At 37.5% G+C, this 22,842-nt stretch overlaps 1 protein-coding gene across 1 annotated transcript; it reads left to right on the top strand.

Moving 5' to 3' along the window:
* Positions 1 to 490: 490 nt before the first annotated feature.
* AKIRIN2 (akirin 2) lies at positions 491 to 19,761 on the top strand. The gene is made up of 5 exons (XM_045498998.1): positions 491 to 1,324; positions 16,174 to 16,317; positions 17,656 to 17,805; positions 18,709 to 18,780; positions 19,030 to 19,761. Exons 1-5 carry the CDS (start codon positions 1,090 to 1,092, stop codon positions 19,038 to 19,040), a joined length of 612 nt encoding a protein of 203 aa, XP_045354954.1. The 5' UTR covers positions 491 to 1,089; the 3' UTR covers positions 19,041 to 19,761.
* Positions 19,762 to 22,842: the final 3,081 nt, after the last annotated feature.

The following is a 22,842-nucleotide window of genomic DNA, read 5'->3' as shown; positions in this document are numbered from 1 at the left end:
TACTGTTGTTGTCCCTTGCTGTCCTAAATAGATTCCATAATATTATTTCCTAGCCTCTCATTATGACAGGTTTTGGTTTTGGCACTCTTACTACAGAAATTAATCTGTCTGGAAGCTGGGTTGGCTAAGTTTTCCATTTCCCGTTTGTTAAATCATTGTAGGGATGGTATCAGAACAACTATGTCCTGAATTGTAAAGATCTTTTAAGCTTGTTCCGCACCAGTTGGCTTTCCTCTCTCCCAGTCTCTCACACAGTCTTTTTTTTTTTTCCTCTTTTGCTTAGTTCCTTTTACACTCAGGCTGCGTAGGGGATTTAAATTCCAACCCGGAACTCGGAATGGCGCGCCTTGACTGACGGGAGTCGTAGTTTTCGTGACTCCTCCGTAATCGCTTTTCACGCCTATTCCCTTCCACAGTGAAAAACTACAACTCCTAGAACGCACCTGCGGGGGTGTCCACCCCCTATGCGCACGCGCCCTGAGGCCGCAGAATTTGAATCGGCGGCGTTGTTATTGACGCCATATTGGGGCCGGCGGCGGGTGGAATAGTCGTACAGTGGAGGGGGAAGCGGCTGGACGTGTTTGCTGGAGCTCCTGCCGCTGCCGCCACCTCCTAATCCCTCCACATCGACTGCCGCTCTCAAGCTTCTGACTTAACTCGGGCGTATTTGTAGTCGCGTTCCAGCCTCATACCTCACCGGGCTGTTATCGACTGCTGAAGGGAGCCGGTCTCAGCACAGGAGCGCCTCGGGCGCGGCGCAAAGCTCGAACGGACGGCGGGGGCGGCCAGAGCCTCTCCCGGGGGAGCTGCGCCTGAGGAGGCGGAAGAGCCCCCCTGACGCGGCTGTCGTGAGCGGCCGCCACCGCCCCTCCCGCTCTCGCCCGGGCCGGCCGGGCCACTGCCCCTGCCGCGGAGGCAGCGGCGGTCGCGGCTCTTATCTCCTCACCGGCGCTCCGGCACTCGTCTTTCTGCTCTTGAGCTCGTCGGCTAGGCTCTCCTCGAGTCCCGCTCTCCCCCCACTTCCCTCGCCCTCCCCTCCCGTCACCCTTCCCCGACCCCACCCGAGCCCGGCCCTCGGCTGCCCCGGCCATGGCGTGTGGAGCCACTCTGAAAAGGACTCTGGATTTCGACCCGCTGCTGAGCCCGGCGTCCCCGAAGCGGAGGCGATGTGCGCCATTGTCGGCGCCCACCTCGGCTGCTGCCTCTCCGTCGTCGGCAGCCGCGACCGCTGCCGCCTCCTTTTCGGCTGCCGCCGCCTCGCCGCAGAAGTATCTCCGAATGGAGCCGTCCCCCTTTGGCGACGTCTCTTCCCGTCTCACCACAGGTGGGACTCGGCTCCGCGGCCGCCGGGGTGGGCGAGAGAACTGGGGTCCCGGGACGCGGAACGCGGCCCCAGGGGTGGGGGTGCCGGACTGGTGCTCGTTCTTAGCAAAGTAGTAGACACCTTTCTTTTAGTTAGGTCCTCCAGCCTCGGCGACACAATAGAAATGGCCTGATGTCAAGGGGGTGGGGGAGTCGGGAGGTGGGGAGGCAAGGCCGTTCCTTGCCGGGTATTGTGGGGAAGAGGAAGATCTTTTCTTTGGGCTGAATGACTGGAATTGAGTGTTTCCGTAGTCTGGAGAGCCCCAGCGGAAATGATCAGAGAGGGCGATATTATTCATAAATTTAGGCGAGAGAGGGTCACATTTCACCCGAATCTCGATGTCTGTCTCCCTGAATCGATTGGTTGCAGCTATTAACTGTGGGACTGGGTGGTTTGAGGCGAGGAGGCAGCCCCTCCTCCAGTTCAGATCAGACATGGCTGATTTTAGTACCGAGGGGATGGGGGGTGGGGATGGATGTCACTGGGGCGAGATCTAGGCCTGTCATTAATCACCCACAAGAACGCCACTTTGGCTGAGTCAAGACCTGTTTCCCTAGCAGGGTCAACAACAAAGAAAATGCTCTTCCCGAGTACTGTAATATGATCGTACTATACGTCTAGATCTTGAGAAACTTGAACTTTTAATGAAAAGCGAATTGTATTGAAAATTGAGGCTGAGGAGTTGCTTCTAGTTGGAGGTGCTTTATTTCTGCTCAGCAAAGTATGGTGGGGGAGAACAGCCTAGGCCTTGAGAATAATAAAATCAACCCAAGATTTCAAGGGACTTGAGTGTTTTTGCTTTTCATCTTGAAACATTTCCTGAAAGTGACTATGGGGAAATGCCTTTTGGCTGCTTTATACTGCATGTGTATACTCAGTTTTTTTTCTGTACTTTAAAAATCCTTGTGTGCCCCTGGCACAGTCCTAGGATAGGCTTTTGTGGACTGGTGGTGTAATCTGTTTTCTTTGTGTGTATAGCATGCAAAGGTTTCATATTTGAGCTTTTGCTAATATCTGCACACAAAGCCTTTTCATAGTTTTAAGTGTTTTGTTCTTGGCTTTTAAAAAACTTGTAGGCAGTATATATACCTCTGTATTTGGTAACTTCCATTTTGAATTGTTTTGGTCAAGTCAGGTTTTTCAATATCCTTCCTCAAATGCCTAGGCTGCCATTTTTGCTATTAAATATTTGATCTAACTTAAGGATATACTATTTTAGAGTTGCAGTGAGTTTTCAGAGGCATTCTCGGTTAATTTTATTTAGCAGCTATACCTAAATAGTCTTGTATGTAAAGGCATTCATTGATTAGTGTTAGGTTTTGCATTAAAAAAGAAACCATCAGTGTTAAGAATGAGCTTCTGGTGATTAACATTATTTTTAGAGTTTGTCTTTTTAATCAAATGGTATCATTGAGAATTGAAATGATACCTAGGAATCTGTACTTAACAAATAAGGCCACTTAAAAATAGCCCTGGCTAACCAGCCATAAATTTCAGTGGAGCTGGTGAATTAATACAGTGTTAGGTTTGGGAGTTAAACTGTATCTCAGTCCTGCAATAGTTCTGAGCATATGTGGTAAACTGGCCAGAACTATATTTATTTGTCTTCAGTTTAAAGGGAACTTACTCAGAAAGAATTGTGATCCTTTACAAATCTGTCATTTCATTGCATTGGTTAATGCAGTTGGTTCCACATTATCTCAAATTTCAATTGAATGGACTATAATAGTAAAATTACTGGATTTAGTGAAATTGTTTAAGCCCGATGATTCAAATACATATTTTCCAAAATATGCCTGTCTTCTGTTCTTCCAGGTGTTTTTGACATCTGATCAAACAGATGGCAGTTTGATCATGTCCTGAACTCTTAAAATCACACCCTAATTGATAATTTTGAGTCTGCTAAAAGTTGATTTAGCCTTTTCAACTTAAAAAAAGGTTGATTTCAGAAAAGCAGTTGAAATTGGTAGTGTTATATTGCTAAAATCTACTTTATTTTACTGTAATTTTGGATGACATTCTGCATGTAACTTAATTTGGCTTTGTTTTTAGATGGCCACCTTTTGCGGGCTCCTGTATGGTTTTTGTAATGTTGTCATAATGGGAGCTGCAGTGTTGTGCAGGTATCAAAGAGTTTTTCAGTTTTCATGTCCCCAAACTTGCAAATAATTTTCCCAAGCACTTAATTTTTAGATTCTTGTTTTAACATTGGTGATTCTCAAACTTTACAAGAGTGAATATCTGTATATCCTTAGCTGAAATAAGTAGCTAGGGTTGGAAATGGAAAGTGACTTACCAAGTTGAGAGTGATTGGAACTCTGCGGAAACTTTATTTTCCTTTCATTTCTGTGAGTTCAAATATAATTTAAACAACTTGGAACTAGAGTATTGAAGTGAATTTTTTTAGAGCGTGCATATAATTCAGCGTTTTATCATCATTCTTTTCTGGATACTTATATAGTGTGTTTTGATGTGTAGTTGAAATCATGTTGTGGCTTTACTAGTAGTTCAGGAACTTGAACATCTTGTTTTAAACCCTGGTTTATTTTAGTCACCCCAGGAAGGTGATTCCAAAGTTTGACTTGATGACTATTATTTAAATCTTTATTTTTCAAACTGTTGCAGCTTAATGCCAGGAAAAAGGAAAGGGCTGGCAAAAAAAAAAAAAAAAAAAAAAGTTTCACTGGAACACAGCCATGCTTTTTTTTTTCTTCTTAAAGTATGGTCCATTGCAGGCTACAACGGCAGAGCTAGTATTTGTGACAGCGATTGTATTTTCCCAAAGCTCAAGTATTTACTGCCTGATCCTTTACAGAAGAAGTGTGTCCACTCCCTGCTCTGTCAGCAGTGGAGTTTATAATGCTCAGGATGTGAAAAAGGGAAAAGTTAATGATAGGGAAGGGGGCTGGGGGGATCGACTGGGAAAATGAAGACCTCTACTAGCTGCATCAGTACTCTCACCCTGATAAATTAGTTGAAAACAGATTTCAGAGTGTTCTGCATCTCCATTAGTTTTTGAAATATTTTAATATTATCTCTTAGTCAAAGATTGTCACAACATTCCCAAGAACAAAATTATTTTAATAAAACTGAAATATCCTGTACCATTATAAGTGACTATCAGTCAAATCAAACACATTGTGTTTCATAATTGTGTACTGAAATGAATGGTTTGGTGAAGAGATCCTTCTGTGGATGTCAACTATTTGGGAATTTGCTAGACACTTTTATTATACACATTGTTTAGGTCTTGTTACCATTGCTCTAGTCTTAGGAATTGAGTTGGATGAAGAGTTAAATTCCTTTGTAAGAATTCATTGTATTTGCTGGAAACTTGCCATTAAAAATGGAAATTGCAGCTTGTGAATGGGGAAGGGTTTACAGGAACTTAGATTGTTCAGTAGACATTGATGCATGCCTACAAACAGAGACACCAGCTGGTTTAAATGAAGTATAAACGGTTCTAGGCAAACAAATGAGATGTCTGTTGCAGGAGGCAGCATTTCACTTCAGATGTCATTTGTATTGAGCCAGAAGTGTTTTTTAATATTTTGTGGTTATTTAGACAGCTGTTAAGTTGCTTCTAGTTTCTCAGTGGATTTGGCAAATAGATGGTTTTTAATGGTCTTTGTACTTCAAATTTTAAACCTGATATTTTACTTAGGACTGTGTATGCAGCTGCCGTTATTTCATATTTCTATGGATTATGCATTTAAGAATCTTGTTAAGTTTTTGGCCTTTAAAAGCAAGAGCATAGCAGTATTCATCACTGAGCTTTTTTTTCTTTAAATAGAAAAATAAAGCCTAACTTGAACACAGAAACAATAAGGTAAACATGGCTAGGTTGGAGAGAGGTTAGCCCTTCTTTAGGTATAGATGCTACCAGTTACCATGATTGGCACAGACACATAATCCGAGAGGTAAAGGAGAATGATAAATTTCTTCAGTTTTTGAATGGCTTTATAGGGAAAAAAAAGACACTGTGTATGTACTCAGGTAGATCTTTTCCTGAGTGTTTGATGGACCCAGGTGAGAGAGAGAAAGAGAAAGATAGAGCATGTGCTGGGGAGGGGCAGACAGAAGGGGAGAGATCATTCCAAGCAGGCTCCATGCTGTCTTGGTGCTGGAACTTCATGAACCATGAGATCATGCCTGAGCCGAAATCAAGAGTCAGGCACTTAACCGACTGAACTACCCAGGCGCCCCGAAAATTACTTCTGTTTTGAAAGGTTGTAAATTAAGAGATTAAGTGGAAGTGCCCTGCTTTGCATATTTTTTCTATTTGAAAATAAACTTTTGATTCTCTTTCCACTTAAAAGAGGAATGCAGAATAATAACATGGATTAGGTTTGGAGCACCTCTTGGATAGGTGCTCATGAAACTAGATAATGGTGTTGGGGTGTTGGTCTTTTAAGTACCTATAACTAATTAACAAGCAAGTTGTGGTCCCTGCAGTCTTTGCATTAACTCTGTGCGAGTACTGTTGACTCACACATCATTCTCTAAGCACATGTGAAACCACAGTGAATTACTTGCCTTTTGAAAAGACTAAAAAGTGTGAAGGGTGGCATACTTGTTTGCTTAAATGAACCAGTCTGGCCTCTGCAGATGGTGAAGAGGTCTTGAACAAATGAATTTATTAGTTCAAGAGGGTCATCTTTAATTTTATTGCTGAGTTTTGGGATTCTAGAATTCCGCTTACCAATGTTTCTCAGCTTTCTGAACACATCTGGGAAATGTGATCTATCAGCAGCAGTCTTGTAGCAAAGACTGTTAACAGTAATTGCCCCCCTGGATTTTGAGAGGATACAGTGGGTTATAGTTTGAATGTAATCCCAAAGGTATTATCTGCCATACCTTCCTTCTTAATGTCTTACCACAAAGTTTTAAGATATTTATCAGATTTATTTGTTGAGTTAATCCAGCCTTGGCATTTCCCAAGGTTCTTAGAGATGCTAAGTTAAAAAAAAAAAAAAAAAAAGTAATTTCAGTTCTACCCTTCATTCTGTACCAGTTTTTCTTTTTACACTGTTTTATAACAATATAGCCACAATTGTAAAAACATGTTTTGAAAAAAGATTGTGACTCAAACAAATGAATAGTAATAAGTATAGCAATTAGTTTAAGACTGAACAATACTTTTATTGAGGCATTTGAAGTATACTTCTCAGTATTCCCTCATTTTTCTGGACGATGATAAACATAGGATTTTATCATTTTCAGAGATCTCATTTGAAGAAACACATTTTTAGAGTTTGTACATTTTTAGGAGAAAATACTTTGTAATACGAAATTTCTGGTCTTTTATTTCTAAAGGAATTAAGTGATTTACATTATAACAAGTTTCTCACCTGATGAAGCTTTATTGAATAGGGAGGGAATCCTTGCAGGTAAATTAAAACTGTATGTCACATTGTCAGTTTTGGTATTTATTTTGGGCCTTTCGATTAAAATTTTGCAGTATGCCAGACTGTGTAATCTTCCTCGTGATGGTAGACTTTTTTTGGGTGGTGGTAGTGGTTTTTAACCTTCCAGCATTAGAAAAATAGCTCATAATCTGCTTATAGTTTGTCTTGGGGGTTATAACTTGCTTTCATCCTCCCTTTAAAAGTTATAAGTCATTAGTTTTTGTTACAGATGTCATAGGTAGATCATCCTGAAATGGACTAGTGCTTTGCAACATTTTGATTGTAGTAAAATTGTCATCTTCCCATTAATACATTTTTGGGGGGTTGACTTAATTTTTAGTTTCTAGGTTCGATTCATGTATCTGGTTTTTCTCAACATTGTTAAAATCTAAATATTTACTCCAGAAGTCACTTGTTCAAGCTTTTATGTACCTCATTTGAGTTCCAGGTACTGTGCTGGTTAGGCAAAGATAAAGAGTCTCTCAAGGGAATAGAGCTACCACTGTGGGTACTTTATTAGCTAGCTAAACTTGAATAAAAACACTGTAATCTTTATACTTTCAGTATTACCATATTTTTTAAACTATTTTTTATTTTTTATTTTCGAGAGTGTGCACTTGTGAGTGCGGGGGTGGGAGGGGAGAATCCCAAGCAGGCTTTACACTGTTAAGGCTCTACGGTGTTAGGGCAGAGCCCAACATGGGGCTTGAACCGCAAATCATGAGATCATGACCTGAGCTGAAATCAAGAGTTGGATGCTTAACCGACTGAGTCACCCAGGCACCCCATGTTTTATTTCTTTATACACACACACACACACACACACATATATTTACATAAATGTATATTGTTGAATTGATCTAGCAATTAAAGAATAGAATGTAGAGTGGAATTTGAAAGATTAGAGAAAGCCAGTTTTTTCATGCATTATTGTCCTTGAACTTTGCCTTTTAATTGTTATGGAGCATTGCCTTGTTCTGTTACCAAAATGTAATTCTCTGGAAGAAAAACTTTTCTTAGTTTTAGGTTGCTGTGACAGAACAGGAACTTGATGCTCACTAACAACCATCCATGGCTTAAAGTGAAATGGTACATTATCAGAGGCTGGCACTGTAATCAGTCCTTGTATGTATGACAATGCTGACCTACCAATTTAGAATAATTCCTCCCTTATAAAACATCAGGAAAACATTCTGGTTAGATATAGAGGACTGTCCTCTATGGATTAGAGATGTAGAAGTATCCCTTATATAAATATCTAAATGTAATATGGAAGATTTATATGTATTTATATATATTTATTTATATACATTATTTATGTGTGTATATATATATATATATATATATATATATATATATATATATATAATTTGTTATAACCAGTTTCAGAGCTCTGGGTAGATGAGAATTATACACTGTTTGGTTACTATCTTCCTAACAACAGAGTTTGAGGTTGAGGTTTCAGGGCATGATACGTAGTAGTAATTCCTCTATTCTGACATCCTATTTTTTTTAAAAAAAAATTAGCTTTCCTTCTTGTGATTTATTGTAACTTTAGTTACTTGTGGAATACGGGCTAGGTATTGTAGTAATACAGTACTGGGAAGGGCAGCAGATGTTGACCTTAAGCCCTGAGGTCAGGCTTGGCCCTGACTTGTTCCAGCTGTGTGACCTTTCAGAAGACATTGAAGCAAAGCCACATTTTCTTCATCTATAAAATAATGCACACGATTATAGTAATATCTGACTTCCTAGGGTGGGTTGTGAGGATTAGGAGCATTTCCTGTCCCTAAGTGCTGGAGATAGTTACAGTGGAGCAACCTCAAATGGGACTTTATTCACTGTCCAGCAGTCCTGCCATTTCGGTGAATGACCTTGCCTTCAACTTCACAGATAAAACAGAAGCCATCTAATGGCAGTTTCTTCATTTTTCCCAGTACCAACACTACCAGTAGTTGTGCTGTCTTGTTTTCCTTTGAGTATTACCAACGAAGTTTAAATGAGATAATTAAGGCACTTTACACAAGGAGGGAAGGATCCACTTCTCCAAAGGAACCTTATCTTCAGGATTATTTTTCTTTCAACTGGACCTTTGCTTTGGCTTTAAATATTGTCAAGACTCCCATTATAAAGCAATAAATAAAACATCCTCATTTTCCTCCAGCAGTCACCCAGATTTCTTACTTCAAAACCAAATTCAGAGAGCTTTCAAATAAGTCTGTTTGCTTCTATTTCTTCACTTCTTAGGTGTGTGTACCTCAAATAGTTCTTGTCAAGTCAACAGTGATTTCAAATAGTTCTTGTCAAGTCAACAGTGATTTCCATGGCATATAATCAGTCCTCATCTTATTTGACTCTTCTTACGGCATTTATACTGCTCTGCCACTCACTTCTTTTTGAAACATTTTTTTCCCCCTTCTGTGATAACACTTCCCTTCTGGCTGTTCTTTTTGTCTTCATCCAGCTATTAAACTTAGGAGTTCCTTAGTTCTAGGTTCAGCTGCAGTCCTCTCTAATAGCTCCCTAAGCAGTCAGTCACGTGCATAGTCCTGACTTGACTTTTCACTTACAGATGAAGCTCTAATTTAGATCTTTAGTTTAGATCATTCCTCTCAGTTCTGGTGTTGGTGAATTTGGACCTTTTATCATTAGACATTCCCCAAGAAGTCAGGGTTTTTGTTGAAGTCTGTTGATTTTTAAATATTCACAGCTACTATACAAAATATAAATGGGATAAACAAAAGATGTCTGTGGACTTCCAGTCACTGTCTTCTGGTATGAAAGGTAGTCTTAATTGCTTTTTAAAACAGTGTGTAATAGAAAAGTAAATGCATTTGTTCACCTTCAGTCCCATAACATGAATTTCATATTTTAAGAATGGTGTTAGGAAAAATGAATCAGTATATGTAAACATTATGTAATGAGTCTAAGTTTAATTTGATTTACAGTCAAGTTTAAATTGGTTTACAGAATATTTTCCTGCCAGGGAAGTGCATGTCTAATATTGAATTGCAGAAGCCATGGAGGTTAGGGTGGCAAAATGAATTTAGATCACCTTAAATATTTTTGTAATTGAAGTAAGTCTGCTGTTACTGCTTTCCTTCTCCTCTCCATTTTCCAGAATGTCCAGTAATAAATAAACTAACCACTTTATTTCTTAACTGCCATAGTAGGGGAGTTATTATTTCAAGCAGGGGATAGAAACATAAATGCCCATAGTTCCAGGCAAGTAATATAAATGAGTGAAGTAAAACTTCATGGGAATTTGTGAATTCCAGCCTTGCTACTGATCTGTAGAATCACCTGGAAACATAAGAGATGTGCAGAATCTCAGGCTCCATCCCTCAGGGTCTACATTTTAACAAACTCCCCAGGTGATATGTGTGTCCATTAAAGTTTTAGAAGCACTTGAGAATTTCTGCCCCAAAAGGTAGCAACCACTCTTAAGGTGAATTTTGCCACATAGTTTAGTTTTCCACTTAACAGTAGCCAGAAATCTGACTTTTAATTAAAGTAATGAACTTTAAATATTGGGCATAAATTCACACTTTTTAAAAAGAAACTATTCAGGGGCGCCTAGGTGGCTCAGTCGATTGAGCATCCAACTCTTGATTTCAGCTCAGGTTGTTGATCACAGGGTCGTGGAATCCAGCTAAGCCCTGTCAGGTTCCGCCCTGAGCATAGAGCCTGCATAGGATTCTCCCTGTCTCTCTCCCTCCCTCTGACCCTTTCCCTGCTCTCGTGTGTGCTCCTTCTCTCTCAACATTTTTAAATTTAAAAAAATTTAAAAATAATAAACTATCTAGGCCAGGCATGTTTTGGGCTCAGTTTAGCTTGTGAATCATCAGTTTGCAATCTGTGGTTTCTAGGTAAGCTATTGCTTGATATGTGTGTGTGTGTGGTGGGTGCTTTAATAAATTGTTGTAGAAGATGGATTTGTTCTTCAGCTTGATCGTGGTGCCCTAGAGTCCTCCTCAAGGAGTCCACTCTAGATCTTACCTTGTTTTCATGTCTGTAGTTAACTGAAATAGAAGCTGACCTTTTTGCCATGGCATTAAATGTTTTTTGTAGCATGTGTTTTGGATTTTGGATGGTTCAGCTTCCCCTTTCCTTTCCTATTTACTGCTTTTTTTTTGGTTTTCCTAGATTATAAACTGTTTGGGAAGATACTTGTAAAGAGCTAACCAACAACAACATAGTTATATCCTTTAGAGTCTAGTGTAATATAAGAGAAGTATGAAACTTACTGGATATCAGGGAGGAACCACCTGCTGATTGAGCGTTGTTGGACTCCTTGCATTAATGACTCCCATTGTGCAGTTAATTTGTAAAATTTATACTTAGACCTGAAGGGTTTTAACAAGTTGAGTCACTTCAAATAAGTAATCATTGGCTATTACAGTACCAGTGAAATAACAGAATTTAATTTGTAGTGATTATGCCTTTTCTTCCTCTTGTAGGATATAAATGAATGCCTCTTGTACAGTAAAATATTATATATATTATAAAGTTAGAATCTTAGCCAGTTGCTTTTAAAGTACTGTAGATAATACCCTAATGTTTGTATAATTGTGTGCAGCTATATTATGCTTATTAGGATTCATGTTAATCGAAATAGAAGTTAAAACTCCAGATATAATTTAACAATCTTGTGTTAAAATTTGGTTCTGTGTCCCTTTGACGTAGTAATTTTAAAGTGAATTAAAAATGGCATCAACTCATTCTTTTCAGTTAGATAGCTCTTGTCTGAGTAAGAACATTGTGCTTAAGATTCCTTCAAGGAGAACATAAGAACTGTTTTAGTTTCTGGGCAAATATCCTGGGAAAGTAATTTATTTATTAAAATGGACCTCCATTACAACTCTTAATTGTGTATGTTTTAATTTATAAAGGAGATGGCAATGTCTAGTATGTAGTTGAGTGCTCTAGATTTGGTTTGTTATTTTATTTGGAAACAGTTCCTTATTTTTAGGTCTTATCGGCTACTGCAGGTTTTCTGTACTTAATTTGTGTTCCTGCCTAAAACTAACAAGCTTTCAAGGTTTATTTTTTTTTTATTTTTATAATTTTTTTTTTATTAACGTTTATTTATTTTTGAGACAGAGAGAGACAGAGCATGAACGGGGGAGGGTCAGAGAGAGAGGGAGACAGAATCTGAAACAGGCTCCAGGCTCTGAGCTGTCCGCACAGAGCCCGACGCGGGGCTCGAACCCACGAACTGTGAGATCGTGACCTGAGCTGAAGTCGGACGCTTAGCCGACTGAGCCACCCAGGCGCCCCAAGATTTGTTTTATTTTTAATCCCATTATTTATCTGTCTAGATGAAATTTCACTTTATTTTTTCAAAGATACTCCAAAGAGAAACTGGCATGGAAGGTGGTACAAAAAATGTCTTATACACCTAAACCTAAAACTTAATGAGACCTGTTAATGTTTGATTTAGTAATTACATCAGTAGGAAAATGGCAAGTCTATACAGGTCTGGAGCAAAAGTTTCACATGTCACAGATCTTTAGACATCTTATGGACTATACTCTAGAAAGACATTTGTAGTTGCTTCTAATTTCTATATTCCTCCCTTTGCTCTCAGTTCCATCTTGTTGCTGTTTCTCTTATCCTTAACTAATTTTTTTAATCCCTACAACCACTTTCTTCTGTTTATATTGTTGACTGTATTGTGTCCAGGCTTTCTTAAGTAATCAGTGGCAACTAAGAGTAATAAAACAGTTTGGGAGCAGGCTTAATGTTGCCACAAGCCAGGCTTTCTCTTTTTAACATTTATCCAGTTGTTCTCTGTTTTCTTTTTTTTAATATTCCTTTGGAATATTAATCATTGATAATCTCCCACCTGTTAAGGAGGAGAATTTTACTGACAATTTTAATGTCATTTACTAGATATGGGAATGAAAATGCCATTAATCACAGAATTTGCTAATACTTTGACTTTCACTTATACATAGTGCAGTGGAAGCCTTAGTATTTTGTGGTAAAAGAGTAATGTAGTTTTTAGGATTTTTGAAAAGGGATATAACCATTTTTTGGTGTAGTTTGTTATGAAGATAAGTGTATTTTGCTCTAGGTGATTTGCTGCAAATTCAATCGATGCTTCCATAAGCCAGATATGAAGCCTGCATTAAAACTGGAATGTTCAACTGATAATGTTAGAAGTTTCATTTCACTTTTTCTTATGTACCATAAATTGTGTTGGCAACATGATGTTAGATGTTACATGAACTTGGGATAAAATGTCACTTGCCAGTTTGATTAGAGATGGCTAGATTTAAGTAGTTTAAGTAGACCTAGGAACTTTATTGATGTGTGGAAGACCTTTATCCAACTTGTGTGGAAGCAACTTCAGTCGGCCAGGTACCTAGGTTGAGCTTAGAATGTGTTGTGGAAATTGAATCTGGGTAAATTTCTTGAGTTAACAGCTTTAAAACTGTATGCCTATCCGAACTGAGGTAAATGAGTTTGAGGCTTACAGTTAGCTGAGATCTTGGTCAAGTTAAATTGGCCATAACATTTAACACTGCCATAATATTGTTGATTACATGTTACCAGTATTAGAGCATTTATGAGCACAGTGAGGCTTAGATGACACAGTTGCATCATATTTGACATAAAGAAAAGCACTGTAGGCTTTTTTTCTTCAGTTCTTTAACTGCCAGTATCAAGTGTTGGCAAAGATGTTGGCAAAGGAACTCCCTCATACATTGCTGGTGGGAGTGTAAGATGGTATTGTGGAAAATGGTTTGGCAGCTTCTTACAAAGTAAAGCCATGCACTTATCATATAATCAGGCCATCCTGTTCCTCTTCTAGGTTATTTATCCATGAGAAATGAAAATTTTTACACCTGTAGCCTTGTACTTGAATATTTATAATAGCCTTAGTCATAATAGCCCCAAATTGGAAGCAATCTAAATATCCATTAAAAGGAGACTGGATAAGGTGTGTGTGTGTACAGATACACACCATGGAGTACTAATTAATAAAAAGGGCTTAATTATTTATGAATCTCAAAAGCATTTTGCTGAGTGAGAGAAGTCAGACACAAAAATCTACACTTTCTATGATTCCATTTATATGAAATTTTCAAAACGGCAAAAAAATCTCAAATAGTGAAAGTAGATGAATATTGTGGTAATGAAGGTGAAGGTGGTGAACAGGAGCGTGAGAGAACTTTTTGGAGTGATAAAGTTCTTCATTATGATTGTGGTGGTTCCAAGACCTGTTTGTTTCATTTGCATATGTTAGAAGTCATCAAAGTGTACATTTAAATTGGTGAATTCATTTTGTAAATTATACCTTAAAATTCTTTAGCTTGTTCTGCTGTTTCTTAAGTATTAGATGGTATGGAGGTTTACAAAGCTAAATTTTAAGAAGTTTTACTGTATCTTAATCCCAGGCTAGATATATAGCCTATGATTTGAGATTATCAAATGAACAAATTTGAGTTTGTTACTATTATTTTGATACATCTTAGTTGTGCTCTGATTTTGTGAAGAAGCAAAAGGAAGACTATGATCTTGAGAACAGTTGTGGTAATCAAAAAATAAGTCACACAAAAGATGTTGTGGACAAGTTACTCTTGTAACTTGTACATCTGAAATCTTTGTGAATAAACTTTAGGATGCTTTAAATGGCACTTTTTATCAGAATGGTGGTAGCTTTGATCAGAAAGTGATAAATGAGGGAGGCTTGATGTCCATCAGAGACCAAAACATCATTACTTTGAACACTTTTTAGAATATTGCTACTAAAGAGTTCTGTTATTAAAAAATAAATAAATAAAGCTATCTGTTTGTCCTGGTTGGTATAGGAAGTTGCAGTAGTTGGACCCCTCTATGAATCTTAGGAAACCCATTTCTGTCAAGGTGCTTATTAACTGTTTAGTAGATAGCCATTTTATTTCACACTGGTAAATTCATTTTTAAATTACAGACTATTTCAAATAAATGGAAAAGGGCTGAAAATGACCATGTTTAATATAGACAAATGTTAAGATTCTGAAAAATGTTACAGATAAAGTACCTCTTAATACAGCGTCCTAAAGTTAAATCATTCCAATGTGTGATTCTATATTTAAGCTGCACATTCATGTATATGTAACAGATTTGTTTACACCACAAAATTTACATAAATGGAATCTGCTTCACTGGATATGTCTTTCTGCAGCTTTTTTTTTCCCCGTTAAAATAATGAAAGTGGCAGAATCTAAAATGTTTAAGGAGAAAAAATAAAATAAGCGACTGATTAATGTCTGTTCAGGGTCTTCTCTCTCAAAAGCCCTAAAAGTTCTTACTAGAGAAACAACATAACGCCAGGAAAGAGGAGAATTAAATAGACACCTGAGAAAACCACCAGTATTAATTTTTTTTAAAAAGATTGTTCTCATGTAAATCTTTAGCCTTCAATCAACTTTTCAGTTCATTTTTAAATTAACACATCATTGTAGACTTGATTGCTAAAGTTACATTCTGATATATTTATAAATCATTTTAATGCCTAATTGCCATCTTTTGTTTAATTTTGTTTTGGATTGGGATTAACAAATTTAGGGTGTGGCTTTTCACATGGATAATCTATCTAGGAGCTATGATGATTGTGAGAAAGTGTTTTGAGGGAAATGGAAACCTCAGGGAAATATTTTCTAGAGAGGTTATTTTGAATTAGAAATCTTTATAAAATGAACCATACTGGCATAAAGGATAAGCTTGATAGGATTTTACCCCTGTTTGGATGGTTGTGGTTGAAGATAATGGTACACTGGTATGGTGGTTTACTATTGAGTACCTGTTCTGTACCAATCCCCCAACACTTTTTGCTGTTAATGTTATAATATTCTTAGGTTCTGTTGAGCCTAATATTAGTGGCCATGACCATTTATGATTTTTTTTTTTTTTTAGTCTTCTCCTTCATTCTATCATTTTGTCAATTCTCACTGGGGTGTGCTTGTATATACATAGTGCTCCCCACTTCTAATTATTTATGGTCTTGGAAAAGCCTGCTTAATAGTTCTATTGTGATGAATAAGGTGGCCTTTGAATTTGGGATTTTTAAGAGTCTGAGTAAACTAAAGTGAACTAAAAGTTCATAAGATGCCCTTATCTTTACATTGAATGAAAAACTTTTAAGTTATCTTTTGATAATTGGTGCTCAGAAGAAATCGTATTGTAGAATAGCTAAATTCCAGGTGATGTGTATGTGCTGTTTCTGAATAAGTTGTCCCTATTAATGCTTAAAGGAATTCCTCCAGAACATCAGTCTTCTGGATATTACTTGAAGAGAATATTTTCAGTAGATTGGTTGTACCAAGTAATTGTTGAAAACCCAAGCGTTTTTTGTTTTTTGTTTTTTTTTTTTAACTTCATGGTTTTTATCTGGTCATTTTTCTTCTCTAGAACAAATTCTGTACAACATAAAACAAGAGTATAAACGCATGCAGAAGAGAAGACATTTAGAAACTAGTTTTCAACAGACAGATCCATGTTGTACTTCAGAGGCACAACCACATGCATTTCTCCTCAGTGGACCAGCTTCACCAGGTAATAATAAACTTAAAGTGAAAGGAAATGTTATTTAGTATGGTGACTCAAGCTTGTCTTTTCTTGCCTTTGATTTAAAAAAAGAAATTTATACAAGTAATGTGTGATCTCTTAAAACATGGTACAAAGTAAGTACTTGACTCCCTGGATTCCCACTACCCAGAGACAACCACCTTGATACAATATCCCCTAAGTGGACTTTCCCATAAGTGATGTGATTTGTAGCCTTTGTTAAGAAAAAATAAATAAATAACATACCATGTATCTCTCTGTTAAGTATAAGTTAAGTACCTTGGCCACAGTTTAATACTCTGCCATTTTATGGATTTCCCATAAATTATCCATTAATGAAGATAATTAGACTGAATTTGGTATTATAGTACTTAAAAAATTTCCATGTACATATACCCTATCAGGGTAGATTCCCAAAGGTGGAAAGTGGCCCTTAATGTTTAGTAAAGTTCTCAGCAAAATAGTTTTTCTTGTGATGGTAGTTGCCTTCCTTCTCTTCCCTACCAGCAGGGATAAGAAAACCTGGCAGAATAAAAGAAAACATTCAGGGGCTCAGTAGGTAGTGCATTCAACCCCTGACCTCAGGGTTGTAAGTTCAAGCCCCATGGGCTTGGGGGATAGTTTCCTTTAAAAAAAAAAAAAAAAAAAATCAAAGTCTATAAAATAGTCAAATAAAAATAGATTAGGAAACAAAATTGTTCAAAACTAAATTCCACAGTGCTCCTGCCAGTTGGGTGTGGAGTGCCAGTGTGTGAGTGAAATGTTGTAAGGGGAGGTTAAGGGTAGAGACTAGACTTAAATCAGCAGGAACCAAGTTCATCATCATTCATTTAGTCCATTTACCTAGAAGATCAATTAAGTGGCAGCCTCAACTAAAAACTAGGAATTTGAAAGTAAAGATAGCCCTTCATGGTTACGGATTAAAGCTGGCATACTTTAATCTTGTGATAGACACAGCTCTAACAATCACAGCTCTAACGAGGATAATTAGTTAACTGGTCCCAACCATGCAGTTTACAGAAAAGCAAGTGAAACGAGGATTTGGGAGTACTAGAGACAGACATACAGAGCAGGACAAACAACTGATAGGAAATCTGTGTATTTGAGGGTGTATAAAATACTTGCAGCACTTTAATGCCTAGATGGGTAGTAGTCAAAGCCTGTGTTTTAAATAGAAGTATTTTCCAGGAATCAGTGAAGTTCCGATAAGAATTAAAAATCTTTTCATATACCAAATAATTTAAGATTTGAGTGCTATTTTCAATACTTGCAGCAGTCTCTTCATGATGGCTCTAAATCATGTGCTTTTGTTCATGTTATACATAGGGACTTCATCTGCAACGTCCTCGCCATTAAAAAAAGAACAGCCTTTATTCACTCTACGGCAGGTTGGGATGATCTGTGAACGTTTGTTGAAAGAACGTGAAGAGAAAGTTCGAGAAGAGTATGAAGAAATATTGAACACAAAACTTGCAGGTATGCAATGAGCTTACTTTAGATCTCCCAGACACTTAACTGTAAGAAATGTATTATTTCCCATGTATCCTTCACGTCAATTAACTTACCCTGTGTATCCACTGGTTACAGTATTTTCTAAGAACCAGAGAATTTCAGTTCAGGAAAGGAAGTGAACCTTCCTGTAGCTCATGGCCTTCCTTAGTGACCTCAAGAAATAGTATTAAGTTAGCCATGTAGATCAGCAGTAGTATCAATGTGAACTAGATTTTTTTGGTTTTCCTGTGCTGAAAACTTGATTTCGGCTGTTTACCTGACTTTGGTTTTGGATTTTTAGACTACATCTTTCATGATAACTTTTCCACTATTGTGTATGGTAACTTAATCAGGATTTCCCTGATTTTTTTAAGCCACAGATTTTACTAGGTGTTGATAGTATAAGCTTTTTTATTTTGAAGTTGTTAAATCAAGGTGCTAATATAGGGAAGAAAATTTGCTTAGTTATGTGACATCTTTTTCTGTGACATCTGATTAGGTTACAGGTGGATGCTTTGGGATATATTTTGTTAAGCTTCTGTTTTCCTGTTTCCCCTCATTGCAGTAAACTGCCATTCAAAGATCACTTACTAAACTTTCAGAGCAGAGCAAGATCTTTTTATTTCAAGCCCTTTATTTTTAATAGGTTAAGAAATAAGCTTCCCAGCCTATACATAAAAGTCACTTAATTTGGACTGAAATGTAGGTTTCCTGACCAAACTCTGTATTCTTTCCATTTGATAACATTATTATTATTACTGAAGTCATGTGTTTGATTCAAAGGGCCAACTTAGAATTGTTTCACTATACATACTGGATTTTTCAGTTTATCTGGCTCTAATAGTACATCTTGCAAGTCGTGTAATTTATATGTATCTTTATTTATAGAACAATATGATGCATTTGTGAAGTTTACGCATGATCAGATAATGCGACGATATGGAGAACAGCCTGCTAGTTGTAAGTATTTCATCTTTGAACTAAAAACAAGATAATTTCTTAAGACATTTATTACAATTATCTACATTCTCAAGAAGAGAATTTAACAAAATCATGGAGCAAAAAAGGCTGGAGGAAATAGGCAAAACTTTATTAAGGCTTACTTTTTGGTTATTTAAATACCTAGGACGATGTTGGGGATGAAGATCTGGAATGTCTTTGAATTTTGACCTGGACTTTGCACTAATTTTCCTTTTCCTCCCCCTTTAGATGTTTCATGAATCACGTTTTCTGCATTTGTGGGCTGCCTTGTTCCTTGTTGAGTTGTTGCAAGAGGTCCTAATTATGACATGCAGCAATGCCAATACCCCCCTGTGAATACAGGTTATTTCAAGCTTTCGTCAGTGGCAACCACTCTTAGGCAGCAACTGGTTTCGGATATTTCCCTGATGTCAGTACCATCTGGATGTGGACCTTTGCTACCTGTATTAATGCCAGTGGCCTCATTTGCTGTATCATTACAATTTGGCTTCTTATATTAATATGTTTGAAAAGGATTAAAGCTGGTATTCTAAGAACATGCCCTTCACTGGTTGTGTAAATAAAACTGTAGAATGACACTTCAGATGAAGTTAGTGTGATTTTAATTGTGCACTACAACCAAGCTGTAACCAGTTATTAATAATCTAGAATGTAATCCCAGGACATTATTATTGAAGGAGGGAGGGCATTTCTGTATTCCAGGACTTCTTGGGGTTTCAGAATGGATTTTTTTAAGTTTTCTTTCTTTTTTTTTTTTTTTTTTTTTTTAATTTGGTAGTTTTTATTTATTCTATCAATCGTTTTAACAAATGTTTATTGCTGCATTTTTTTCCCCAGTGTGTCGTCGTTTTACTGCCCTTGTAGTACTGGAATTTAGTTGGAAGAATAAAACATTTACTTCTAATCTGCTTTAATGTACAGATGGGTAGTACTTGAATAAAGCCAGTGTTTTAAATGTAAGCATTTTTCAGGAATCAATGGAATTAATTTTCCAATAAGATTTAAAAATCTTTTCATACACCAAATAATCTCAGATTTGAGTGCTATTTTCAAAAACTGAGTTCTGATTCCAAGTTGCTTATAACTGCATGCTAGAATGTTATATAATCAGTTTTAACAGCTGTAGAATTTTTACCTCCAAGATAAGAGTAGAATCCAAGTTTTTTTTTTTTAAAGGATGATAGATGAAAACATGACTCATCACATTTAACTCCCTTTCCAAACATAGCTTTGCTGTAATGAAGTGAGCAAAAAATGCTTCAGTGATTTCTTTTGTTGAATTCTTTTAGCATATTTCCACTAATTAAACCAATCATAAATGTACTGGGGCATATATATTTATAATTGACCTAATTAGTCAAAGAGAAGTTTGTTTTTTTTTTTTTTCCCTTTTTAATTTTGGTGATTATAACTCATCAATTTTTTGTTTAAACAAGGCCAGGGCTTAAGGGCTTTTACAAGATCCTCAGATAATTCATATGCCCGTTATATGGTTGAGAAGCATTGGTATAGCACAGGGTGGCCATAAATTATCCATCTAATTTATGGCCACCTAGTTTTAATAGCTACCTAGTTTTAATGACCTAATGAGATTGTCAAACTCAGCACTATTGACAATTTGGGCCAGATCACTCTGTTGTGGGAGTCATACATGTCACAGGATGTTTAGGCCATCTCTGGCCTCTACCACTAGATGCCAGTAGCACACCCCCAACCCCCAACCTGAAACAACCAAAAAGGTACTTCCAGATATATTGCCACATGTTGGGGACTAGGGAAAGAAACAGTCCCCAGCTGAGAACCACTGGTAGGTATGTGGGCGTTTCTAGGAGAATGTAGACAGTAAGTTGGAATACGGAGGGGGAGTGGGAGTAGAGTGGATTTTATCCCTTCTTAAGCCCAGTAAGGGCAAAAGGATAAACACTCTTAACAAAGTAAGCATGTGTGAGTTTTCACACAGAATGAAATTTATAAAAGAGCTGGTTTAACTTGGAAGGCAAGATCTACTAAAAGGAAAATCAGTACTGGCAGTCTGAATGGAGCCACAAGTAATAACAGTTTTAATTCTACATTCAAGTTGGATCAAGAATAAAATTTCTTCCACAGCCAAATTTCTGCTTATTACCTTCCCAAAAAGTTCTAGCTTATGGGCTACTTACTGATTTTAAGTAATGTGTGAGGTAATGCCAGAAAATAAAAAATGTAAGCAACTTCTTGGATTTACTTAGATGGATCCAGTAGTTGATTACTCTAGTCTAAATACCAACCATACTTGATCTTAGTAAGAAAGATCGTAATAGCTACCTAGGGATTCTGAATTCCCAGAGATCCCTGAAATTGCTTTTTAACAGATAGTTACAGAATTATATGTGCTAACAGTCATTCTTTTATTAAAAGGCAGTACTGGTATGTGCTGTACTTAGGTTGCTATATACAGTAATTGGTGTTAATAAGCAAATCTTCTAAAGCACCTAATAGCCTGTCCCTTGCCTGTTGCTAGACAAGGCTTTCCAATGCTCTGCTCCTGTGCTTGCCTTAGGTAAGGAGCATTAGATCCAAATACCTGTCTCACTGAAAGATGAGTCTTCTCTATTACTGCATCCATTTTCTACTAGATCATTCCCCAAAACACACAAAATATGCTATTAAAAAAATTGAGGGCGCCTGGGTGGCTCACTTAAGCCTCAACTCTTGGTTTCAGCTCAGATCATGATCTCATGGTTTATGAGTTCAAACCCCACATCGGGCTCTGAGCTGACAGCTCGGAGCCTGTTTGGAATTCTTTCTCTCTCTCTTTCTGCCCCTCCCCTGCTCACGCTGGCACCAGCTCTCTCACTCTCAAAAATAAACATTAAAAGAAAAATCTTGATCCTGTGATCCTTCTTCCAGTTATTACCCTTTTTTCTGCTACCACCTTTACAGCAAAAGTCAAGAGTTTTCTAGTTTTACTCCCTTTTCACCAACTTCTATTAGGAAAATTTCATAGAAAGTGACCAACTTAATGTGAAAAATTACCTTGTCATTGTTCTTTCATATGTGTGTTTTTAACTTTCAAAGAACACATACATGATTTATCTCCTAAGAATAAGATGGTTCTTCTATACAGAACTTTAATCCCATTGTTCTACTTAAAATACTTCCCTAATTTAACACACGGGCCATAGTTAGATTTTCCCATTAGTTCCCCAAAGATCGTTTGCAGCTTTTTTTTCTCCCTAAAGCAGGATTAAATCAAGATTGTGACTTTCTGGAACAACTAGACCTGTTGTCTTCTTGACTGTTTCTTCATAGTGTCATTTAATTTAACCTTTTGTATCACTTTGAACTGTAAACTGGACGCTAGGTCTAAAGTAATTAAAGTTTATTTAGGGAGGGGGAGGGGTGAGGGGGCAGAGAGAGAGGGAACGGAATCCCAAGCAGACTCCACACTGGCTGCATGGATCCCGACGCAGAGCTTGAACCCATGAACTGTGAGATCATGACCTGAGTGAAACCATGAACTAGAAGCTTAGCCAATTGAGCCACTCTGGCGTCCCTAAAGTTTTTATTTAATACAAGATGCTGCTGTAGTGTTCATGTTACATCACACAATGTATGGCTGGCTTTCCCAGGACTAGTGATAAGTTTGGACATTTTGTTAGGTCATTTGATACAGGATACCTGTCAGACTTTTCTCCACTACTCTATTTAAACTACCAGTGATTTCCACAGTGCTAAATCTAATCAACATTTGACCTTGAAAAGTGTTTCAGTTGGTTCTACATAACTTTTTTCTTGTTCCCTGCTGGCTCAGTCTTCATTTTTCTAAATGTTAAAACATACATATGCCCCAGGATTTAACCTTGGGCTCCTTGCCACCTCTGTTCATACTCAGTTTGGTGACCACATCTAATCCTAAAGACATAAGATTGTATTAACCTCTTGCATTCCTAGGTAGCCCAGACAGTTACGCATCTCTTAGTTTTGGCTCAGGTCATGATCTCACAGTTCCTGAGTCTGAGCCCCACATCACAAGTGCAGAGCTTGCTTGGGATTCTCTCT

The sequence above is a fragment of the Leopardus geoffroyi genome, chromosome B2, assembly GCF_018350155.1.
Source record: "Leopardus geoffroyi isolate Oge1 chromosome B2, O.geoffroyi_Oge1_pat1.0, whole genome shotgun sequence".
NCBI lineage: Eukaryota > Metazoa > Chordata > Mammalia > Carnivora > Felidae > Leopardus > Leopardus geoffroyi.
Note: the sequence above shows the minus strand (reverse complement) of the source record. Positions and strands in the feature narration are given on the sequence as shown.

Coding starts and splice junctions, on each gene's coding strand:
- AKIRIN2 (XM_045498998.1), top strand. CDS start 1,090: ATGGCGTGTGGAGCCACTCTGAAAAGGACTCTGGATTTCGACCCGCTG. Junction 1,325..16,173: donor CTCTTCCCGTCTCACCACAG/GTGGGACTCGGC, acceptor TTTCTTCTCTAG/AACAAATTCTGTACAACATA. Junction 16,318..17,655: donor CAGTGGACCAGCTTCACCAG/GTAATAATAAAC, acceptor TGTTATACATAG/GGACTTCATCTGCAACGTCC.